Consider the following 10,179-nt stretch of genomic DNA (forward strand, 5'->3'; position numbering starts at 1 on the left):
TATTCTGGGCTGACTTGGGCCAAGATGGACCCAGGTGGGCTCTCTGGAGCTGAGGTGGACTGGGCTGAGCTGGGCTGGCTGCACAGAGCTGGACCCGGGTCCAACGGGCTGAGGTCTGGGGTTCCCAGGCCAGGCAATGGCAGGCGGGACACTGCTGGGGGCGGGCCTGAAGCGGGCTCCCTCGGGCGGTCAGCAGGGAAGCCTGGCTGGTCAGTGAGAGGTGGGGTGAAGGGGCACACTCAGCTGCAGAGCGTCCAGCCCAGTGAGCAGGAGGTGGGGGTGGGATGGGCCACACTCGTGATTCCTATGGGTTGGGGTCCTCTGGACCCCAGGGCCTTGATAGGGGGGGCTGAGGGTGGGGGCAGAGGAAACATCTTGCTGATCCCTGGGGGGCTCGGGGTTCCTCCTCCGCAGTCGGGGGGGCGGGGCGCGATGGCTCTGAGCCTCTGCTGCTTGAGGAGCAGAGAGCTCCCCCGTGGGCGGGTGGCATGTGCTGCCCTCAGGGCTGAGGGGTCCGACGAGGGGCGGGGGCAGCAGCAGCTTCGGGCGGCACAGGCTTCTGGGAGGAACCGGGGATGAGCCCCAAATGAGCCTGGGCTGCTCCGTGTCCCAGGCTGGAAGGAGGGCCCATGCGCCCTCCCAGACTCCCTGGGAGAGGCTGCCCAAGACCAAGGTGCCAGCGCTGACAGGGCCCCGTTCCATCCCTCAGTCTCCATGCGGCACCCAGACGTCTTCCCCTTGGCCCCCTGCTCCAGAGGCACTGCCGGGGGGCCCGCCTCCGTGATGCTGGGCTGCCTGGTCAAGGACTACATCCCAGAGCCCGTGACCGTGACCTTGACCTGGGACACAGGATCCCTGAATACGAGCGTCGTGACCCTCCCCGCCATCTTCAACTTGAACTCCAGCCGCTACACCACCAGCAGCCTGGTGACCGCCTCTAGCCAATGGGCCAAACAGAAATTCACCTGCAACGTGAGTCACGCCGGGTCCACAATCGTCAGCAAGACCATAGGTAGGCCGAGGCCAGCGGGCGAGGAGCAGGCCAGGCAGGAGGGCAGCGGAGGGGGGCTCAGAGGCTCAGAGAGGCCTCCGTGGGGCCCGCCGCCTCTGTCCTTAGGGTGCGCCGCGAACGTCACCCAGCCCACGGTGAGGCTCTACCACACGTCCTGCGACCCCAGCGGCGACACCCACACCACCATCCAGCTGCTGTGCCTCATCACCGACTTCACCCCGGGCGACCTCGAGGTCACCTGGCTGGTGGACGATCAGAGGAGCGAGAACCTGTCCCCGACCACCGACCCGCCTCGGCAGGAGGGCGCGCTGGCCTCCACCTCCAGCCGGCTCAACATCAGCCAGGGGGAGTGGGTGTCCCTGAGAACCTACGCCTGCCAGGTCAGCCTGCACGGCTGCACCGTTAAGGCCCAAGCCCGCACCTGCCCAGGTACAGCCCTCCCCGCACCCACACCCGCCTCTGAGGGCCAGCAGGGGCCGGGCACAGCCTCACACAGCCCCTCTGCACCCTCCAGAGTCCGAGCCCCGCGGCGTGAGCCTCTACCTGATCCCGCCCAGCCCCCTGGACCTGTACGTCCACAAGTCGCCCAAGGTGTCCTGCCTGGCGGTGGACCTGGCCAGCCTGGAGGGCGTGAACCTGCAGTGGTCCCGGGAGGGCGGGGGCCTCCTGACCAAGGCCACCCAGAGCAGCAAGCGCCACTTCAACATGACCTACTCCGTCACGTCTACCCTGCCCGTGGACGCCGGCAACTGGATCGAGGGCGAGACCTACAAGTGCAAGCTGACCCACCCAGACCTGCCCCAGGCCATCGTGCGCACCATCGCCAAGGCCCCCGGTGAGCGGCTGGGCCGAGGGGAGGCGGGCAGGCCTCCCTGGAGCCAGAGCTGGCTGACCCCATGCCCATCCACAGGCAAGCGCGCTGCCCCCGAGGTCTTCATGTTCCCGCCGCCTGAGAAGGAGCAGGGGGCCCAGGTCACCCTCACCTGCCTGGTCCAGAACTTCTTCCCCGCGGACATCTCGGTGCAGTGGCTGCGGGACGGCGCCCTGATCCCCAGCGACCAGTACGCCACCACGCAGCCCCTCAGGGACCGGGGCGCCAGCCCTGCCTTCTTCGTCTTCAGCCGCCTGAAGGTCCCCCAGGCCGACTGGAAGAAGAGGAGCAGATTCACCTGCCGAGAGACCCACGAGCTCTGCCCGACTCACAGACCCTCGAGCAATCAGTGTCCAAAGACCCTGGTAATTAAGGCCCTGCCTCCCGCCCCCTCCAGGCTCCCGCTGGGACGGAGGGAGGGCCTGCCGCCCCTGCTCCTGCTGTCAATAAACTCAGTGCCTGCTCAGAGCCTGGGTGCACTGGTTCTTGGGGGGTAGGACTGGGAGTCTGGGGTGTCTGGCAAAGAGGAAAGGACATCCGAGAGGGGACAGGAGGGTTGGGCGGGGCTGAGCCGGGCTCTGTCCACCATCCTCCTGCCAAGCCCCCATGCATCCTGCCCACTCCAAGGAGCCCTGGGAACCAGAGGGTGGACCCAGGGGAGGACCATGGGGACCCCAGCTCAGCCCACAGCCCCTGCCTCTCCGGAGGCCCTGGAGGCCTTGGTCTCCACCCCAGGCTCCTGCTGGCCCCTCTGGACACAGACAAGCTCCCCAGGTGCAGCTGCACACACAGACCCTTCTGGGTGGAGAGACGGGCTGAGTGCGATGCCCACACAGGCGCCCACACGCAGGGAGCCCGACAGCCCCCGTCAGCCCCACAGCTGGCGTCCCCAGAAACATGGGCAGGACAGGTCCCAACCCCAAGCCCACCCACCCTGACCCTCACCTCACTCCACCCAGGCTGTCCCGGGACAGGCCGGCCCTCACAAGCTCACAAGCATGCCCCCATGGGCCTCACACGCAGTCACGCCTGCCATGCCGGCCCTGCCCCCACACGCTCTGCCCAACAGCGCCACCCACTGCCAACCTCTGTGCCCCGTGTGGGCAAACGTGTCGCCCATGCCCTCCTAGGCGGCCTCCCTTGGTCTACCTCTTACCCAGGCCACCCCGAATCCTTGCTCCCCATCATGCCTGGGCCACAGGACCCAACACGGGCATGGAGAAGACCCCCCCCTCTCTGGCTGGGAGCCCAGCAGGCCTCCCCCCAAACCCTCCCTTCCAGCTGCGTCCACAGCGGACAGACACATACATGGAACAGACACACACACTGATGCACAGGGCACACACACAGAGACACACATAGATGGACACACACACACACGGACAGACAGCTACACACAGATACACATAGACACAATGCAAAGACACACACTGACATACTAACACAGAGAGAGACACATGTGGACACACACATGGTTGCACTGACACACATGGACACACACACACCCCAGAGCAGGCTGCTGGCCCTGTGTCTGGGGCCTGGAGGCTGCAGGGATCAGAGTCAGGGACCAAGCCCTCCTCCACTCCAAGCTCGTGTGCACATCCAACAGCGTAGACCCCCAATCCATCCTGTGCACACACGCGCACACGCATGCGCACACACATGTGCACATGCACACACATGCACGCGCGCACACACACACCAGCATTCGTGAGCATTTCTCATGGGAAGTGGGGAACGCCAGCCCACACTCTGAGGGCACCGCCCAGAGGGACCGGCTGGTGCGCTGCCCGAGAGCTGGCGCCTGTACGCGGGCACACCTCAGTCCTCGAAACAGGAGGCCGAGGGACAGCGGCGGGACCAGCACAGGGCCAGGGGCAGCTCGGGCCCCACATGGCCAGGCCCCTTGGAGCGATGGCCCAGGCTGTGGGGCTCAGATCCCCCTGAAGGCTCAGGGCAGCAGGCTGTGCACAGTTTAGAGGGGTCTCCGGGCCACAAGCGAGAAGCTGAGTGAGCACGGGGCTGGGTGGGCGCCATCCTCCCGGGTAGGAGCTGGGCAGAGCCGGAGCTGCGGTGAGGGCCACAGGCCTGGCTAGGGAGACCAGGGGTCCGGATAGCAGCCTGAGGGATGGAGGGAGAGAAAAGGAGCCACTGGAGTAGGGGCAGAAGACAGCGGGCTGCAGCCCTCCCACCAGCCACCCTGGGCCAGGCCAGGCAGAGTCTCAGACCCCAGCCCTCCAGGTGGGCCAGCTGCCCTGGGAAGAGGTCACTGGACTGGACAGGGACTGCCTGAGCCCCAGGCATCAGGGACCAGGCTGCAGGGCTCTGTGCTGCCCACACTGAGGCTGGGGGCTGACTGACCCCCCACACCCAGGCTGGGGGCTGACTGACCCCCCACACCCAGGCTGGGGGCTGGCTGACCCCCCACGCCCAGGCTGGGGGCTGACCGACCCCCCACACCCAGGCTGGGGGCTGACTGACCCCCCACACCCAGGCTGGGGGCTGACCGACCCCCCACACCCAGGCTGGGGGCTGACCGACCCCCACACCCAGGCTGGGGGCTGACCGACCCCCACACCCAGGCTGGGGGGCTCACTGACCCCCACACCGAGGTTGGGGGCTGACTGACCTGCACCCGCAGAGCTGGACCTGCAGGACCTGTGTGTGGGGGCGGCCGAGGGTGAGGAGCTGGACGGACTGTGGAGCAGCCTCTTCATCTTCATCGCGCTCTTCCTGCTTAGTGTGAGCTATGGCGCCTCCGTCACCCTCTTCAAGGTGGGACCCTGCCCCCATTCCAGGGCCGAGCGGGTGGGGGTGGGAGACTCAGCAAGATGGACAGAGAGCCCTGGCCAGTGTTTCTCAGTGGATAGAGCGTCGGCCTGTGGACCAAAGGGTCCCGGGTTCGATTTTGGTCAAGGGCATGTACCTTGCTTGCAAGTTCCCCGGCCCTGGTGGGGGCGCCTGCGGAAGACAGCCAATCGATGTGACTCACATCGATGTTTCTCTCTGTCTCTCCCCTTCCCTTCTACTCTCCCTAACAATCAATGGGAAAAAATCCTCGGCTGAGGATTAACAACAACAACAACAAAATAGACTGAGACGGGGCGGAGGCCCTCACACACTCCCTCCTCGCAGGTGAAGTGGGTCTTGGGCGCCGTCCTGCCGGGGCCGCCCCAGGCCACCCACGATTATGAGAACATCAAGGACATCGCACGGCCGGCGGCCTGGGTGCGGAGCAGCAGCTCTGGCCTCGCTGCCTTCCTCCCCCGGCCTGAGCGTCCTTGAGGCTGCTCTGCCCCAGGCTGATGGGAGCTGACGCACCTCCAAAGGGGCCAGGGTCCGGGATCCAACCACAGCTCACGGACATGGACATCCGGAAGGTTCCAGCTCAGGCCCAAGGCTCTGGCAACCAGGGGGCCACCAATCACAGGCCCGGTCCACCCCATCTGCCCTCCCCCAGAGTGGCCAGGGCTGCTTGACCCCAGCCCCTGAGGTCGGGGCTGCTCCAATTCTTACTGGACAACTCCTGGACCACAGTGAGGCCTGGAGCCATGGCCTGGCCCACCGCCCAGAGTCCGGAGCCAAGCCGAGGACCCAGAGCCACGTCCAGCCCCAGGTCTCACTCCCTGGCCTTCCTCCCGGTCTGAGGGCTCTGGCCCTGGGGCCCTGGGCCCTCTGCTCACCCTCCTGCTGCCACCCCACCCCTATCCCTGCCAGATGTGGAGGCAGAGAAGCCCTTCTGGGAGAGGCTCCGAGACTGTGTGGGGCTGTGGGCAGGGCCTCACTGGTGGGAAAAGGGGTCCCACAGGCAGAGAAGGGGTCCCACGGGGTCCACACAGTGGCCACACCATCCAGCAGCCCCAACCCCACCCACCACAGCCTTGTCCCACCTCCCACTCCAGTTTGGCAGTTCGGTTTCCTTCCCTTTGGGTTTCTTAGTAAAGTTCCCTTTTTACAAATTCCAGGTCCCCTGGGTGTGCTTTGGGGGTGGTGCCTGTGGTCCCATGGGGGTGGTCAGACGAGGGGCACAGGGCACTTCTGGGGCTGCAAGGGGCCCTTTGACGCCCCCAGAAACACCTGGCCTGGCCCCCATCACACCTGCTTGCTGGTCTGCGGCCCAGACTCGCTGCCCCTTCCCACACTGACACGAAGCCAGCACCCCGACTCCTGTGTTCAGTACCAGCCACAGGGACACAGCTTCCAATCCCCAGGCGGGGCCAGGATCAGCCTCTCCCAGTCACCGCCCCAGCCACCCGCCCGCTGAGCACACACACGGGCGTCCTTGGCCCCCGTTCTCCCCGGGCCAGTCTGGGTGGCTGGGTGGGCTGTGTGGGGCTGGCCGCCATCCTGCTGGAAAAGGAACCAGGTGAGCCCAAGAGATGGCCAGAGGGCCAAGGGCAGTGGGGGCACCAGGCCATGCTTCCCCAGGTAAAGAGGCAGCTGCCCTGGTTGGGGGACCTGCCCCTGAGGGTCTCTGTGCAGCCGCTGGAAATGGGAGGAGAACGCGTGAACACACGTGATGAAGAGCAGGGTTCTCTCACATACAAAGAGCGCTCGGGAGCCAATAAAGAGGACAGTGAGCAGTGTGTCCTTCACAGCAAGAAAAAACCAAGTGGCCAATAACAGGAAGAGCATGTTCAGTAACTAGAAAAGGTACCATAGGAGGAAGGGGGTGGGGTGAGGGTAGGAGTGGGGGGAGTCTGCTCAGGGTCTCACCCCATCTGCGGTGTGGACAGTGTTAAGGCCACTCTGCAGGCCCAGGGGTTGTGTTGCCAACATCCAAACGCCCAGGCCCCCTGGACGGAAGACTTCAGCCCCCCGATGGCCCTTCAGAGAGCCTGCTCCGTGAGGGGGGGTTGGGGGGGCCCACATCACACAGCCGATGTGGACGAGGATAGAAACGCCAGCGCACAGCCTGCCAGGCTCAGACCTGGGCACCCGACCCCATTGGAGTAGAGAGGCCACGACCGGGCAACTCTGGGGCCTGTCCAGAGACACTGGGGGCACGCCAAATAGGGCACCGGGGCACAGGGCACTGAGGGCAGGGGCCTTCAGGCTGCGGCCCGCCCTGCTGTGCACTCAGACACACACACACTCGGGGACACACACTCACTGACACACTCAGGGACACATGCTGTCACACACTCGGGGACACACACTCACTGACACACTCGGGGACACACGCTGTCACACACTTGGGGACACACACTCATTGACACACTCGGGGACACACGCTGTCACACACTTGGGGACATACACTCTCACACACAGATGCACACACAGCCGCCGGGAGCAAGGTCTCCCCGCCCACTACACAGGCCTGTCCAGCAGAGCCTGGTGCCCTCCTGGTCTCCTGCCCTGGGAGCCCCCAGCCCAGCTCATCGTCCTTGCTCTCTGACTTGCACCCCAGACCATGAGACACCCCACAGACCCCAGAACAAAGACAAGGGCTCGGCTCATACACGTTGAACTTTGTCTCTGCCAAGCCCACGGGGGAGGCGTGCGGGTCATCCCACCTGCAGGCCACCCCACCTGGGGGCCAACCCCTGAGGCCTGAGCACGGCAGGGCAGGGAGGGGACAGGACCACCCCTGGGCCGTGGAACCTGCCACCCGCCTCCCAGCAGCAAGAGGCTGCCTCCCGGGCCCCTCTCTCCACTCCCTCCCTCTATTAACCTCCACAGTGGCCTGAAGGGTAACCCCAAAGCTGGGTCCACATCCCCCTGGAACCTGTGCCTGGAACCTCATTTGGAAAAAGGGTCCTTGCAGACGTGACTAAAGTTGAGGGTCTTAAGATGAGAGCCTCCCGTGGCCCCCAGTCCGCTGGCTGGCGAGCGCCGTCACGGGAGAGAAGAGGAGATTCGGACACTGAGGAGATAGGGCGCTGTGTCCACCGGCCGAGGGACGCGCGGAGCCCAGAGGCTGGGAGTGGGCCTCCGGAGGGCGCGCCGCCCCGTCCACATTTTGATGGGCGTCTTGCCTCCAGACTGAGAATTAATTTCTGTTGTTTGAAGCCACTTAACCTGTGGTCCTTTGTCATGGACGCCCCACAAGCCGGCAAGGCTTGGCCATGCAGAGGCCCCCCTCCTTACGAAGAAGCCCGGGGAGGACCCGTCCCCAGCTCTCCCCTCCCAGCGGGCCCCTCGAGCAGCCTGACACTCCCACTCGGGCCTCTGCCAGCTGCCGCCGCCGCCGGTCATCATGAGTCAAGGTCCTGTCTCAAGGCCCCAATGGACGCCTCCTCTTCTGCCCCAAATCACAAGCCCGTCTACACCCACACTGGGGCGTACCATCCCTGTGTGAGCCTGGCCGAGTCCCCCCAGTGCCCCCACTGCCCTCCTTGGTTTCGTCCATGCCAGGCACTGTGCCAGCCATGAGGCCCCGTCACGCATCCCTTGCTGGTGCCACTGCTCCCTGGGGCCGGGCTTTGGACCTCATGGAGAGCACAGGGCCTGGGGGTTCCCGGGCAGGCAGGAAGGCCGAGCCGGCTCTCGCTGGTTTTGCTCAGTGGATAGAGTGTCAGCCTGTGGGCCAAAGGGTCCCAGGTTCGATTCCGGTCAAAGGCACGTACCTCAGTTGCAGGCTTTTCCCTGGTCGGGGCTCATGCAGGAGGCAACCAATTGATGTATTTCTCTCTGTCTCTCCCTCTCTCTTCCACTCTCCCTAAAAATCAACGGAAAAATATCCTGGGGTGAGGATCAACAACAAAAGAAAGAAGGCGGAGCTGCTGGACACTCATCCCCATGCAGACAGCGCTGGTGCCGGAGGCTGTGCAGGCGGCGGCTTTGGGACAAAACCCAGGCGGCCTGGCACCCTGGAGTCCTGGGGTCCTAGGAACACCCAGAGGCTCTGAGGTGCCCCAGGCTCTCCGCCTCTGTCCACCCTCTGCCTCCGGCTCCGCCTGCCCTGGGCCTCTGACCCCTGTGAGGAGCTGACCTCCCTGGGGCCAGTGTCACTGACCAGCAGGTGCGCTGTCTGGAGGGGACAGTCAGCACCTTCTGCATGTGAAGTAATGACTGACGGGTAAACACAGGCGCCAGCCAGGCCCAGCTGCCCTTGTGTGTCCAGGCTGGGCCACCTCCTGGGAGTGGGGGTCACCGGTGGGGCCCATGGGGCCTGTGGGAAAGCCCTGGATGGGAAAATGGGCAGATGTGGGCTGAGGCAGCACGTGCTGCCCCAACCTGCAGGGGTGGCCTCATGCCCACCCTGGCTTCAGGCTGGGCCCCAGATGCTCACAGTCTTCTTGCCCACCCTGTGGCCTGCTCACCGGGGGTCACTTCGGGCCAGCCCTGTGCCCGGGACCCCTGCCCCGCGGCCCTCACAGCCTGGAGCCACCTTCGCCTGTCCCTCGGCTCCCACTGCACTGCCTCGGCCTCTGCGTCCCTGCAGCTCGGCCCCCGGCCCAGCCCCATGAGCAGCCACCGGAGCCAGGACCCACCGCCAGACCAGGCTCCTGAGGGTCACAGCCCAGGCCACACACACCTGGCCTTGCCACAGCCAGACCACAGACCAGACATGACGTGCAGACGGGCAGCCGAGACTGGTGGGACAGGAAGTGGCGAGTGACCCCATCTAGGGTGATGACACGGTCTGAAGCCCCTCCCCAGGCTGCCCCTCAGTATCAGCCTTCCCAGAGCGAGCGGGAGCCGGCAGGGGCAGGGGTCTCTGCGCCACACAGCCTCGGGCAGGGCAGCTGGCCGGGGGCCTGGGGCTCTCGGCCTCAGACCCTCCAGCAGCCTCGAGCAGGTGGGTCCTGGATGCTGCCCCATCTCCTCCTCATCAGGCACTCTGAGCCGTCCTGGGACCAGGGATTCGGAAAGCAAACACCAAGACAGAGGAGAGAGAAAAAGCAAACAGGACTGAGAGCCAAGAGGACCCAGGGCAGGATGCTCTACCCGGACAGGGATGAGCTGGGATACTGTGGCCTGGGCTGGGCTGGGGTGGGCTGAGCTGAACTGGGCTGGGCTGAGCTGGGCTGGGCTGAGCTGAGCTGAGCTGAGCTGAGCTGGACTGGGCTGGACTGAGCTGGGCTGAGCTGGGCTGAGCTGAGCTGAGCTGAGCTGAGCTGGACTGGGCTGGACTGAGCTGGGCTGAGCTGGGCTGAGTGAACTGGGCTGGGCTGGGTTGGGCTGAACTTGGCTGAGCTGGACTGAGCTGGGCTGAACTGGGCTGGACTGAGCTGTGCTGAGCTGGGCTGAGTGAACTGGGCTGAGCTGTGCTGAGCTGGGCTGAGTGAACTGGGCTGGGCTGGGTTGGGCTGAACTGGGCGGAGCTAGCTGAGCTGGGCTGGGCTGAGCT

General features: G+C 65.4%; 1 gene segment (V, D, J or C); it reads left to right on the forward strand.

Annotated features, from left to right (window-relative positions):
• The first annotated feature begins 714 nt into the window (after positions 1-714).
• LOC102441931 lies at positions 715-5,168 on the forward strand. The segment is given in 6 exon segments: positions 715-1,012; positions 1,082-1,441; positions 1,527-1,847; positions 1,923-2,248; positions 4,539-4,658; positions 5,019-5,168. Coding segments are annotated over 6 exon segments (1,575 nt in total).
• The last annotated feature ends 5,011 nt before the right edge of the window (positions 5,169-10,179 follow it).

The sequence above is a fragment of the Myotis lucifugus genome, unplaced genomic scaffold (assembly GCF_000147115.1).
Source record: "Myotis lucifugus unplaced genomic scaffold, Myoluc2.0 scaffold_3389, whole genome shotgun sequence".
NCBI lineage: Eukaryota > Metazoa > Chordata > Mammalia > Chiroptera > Vespertilionidae > Myotis > Myotis lucifugus.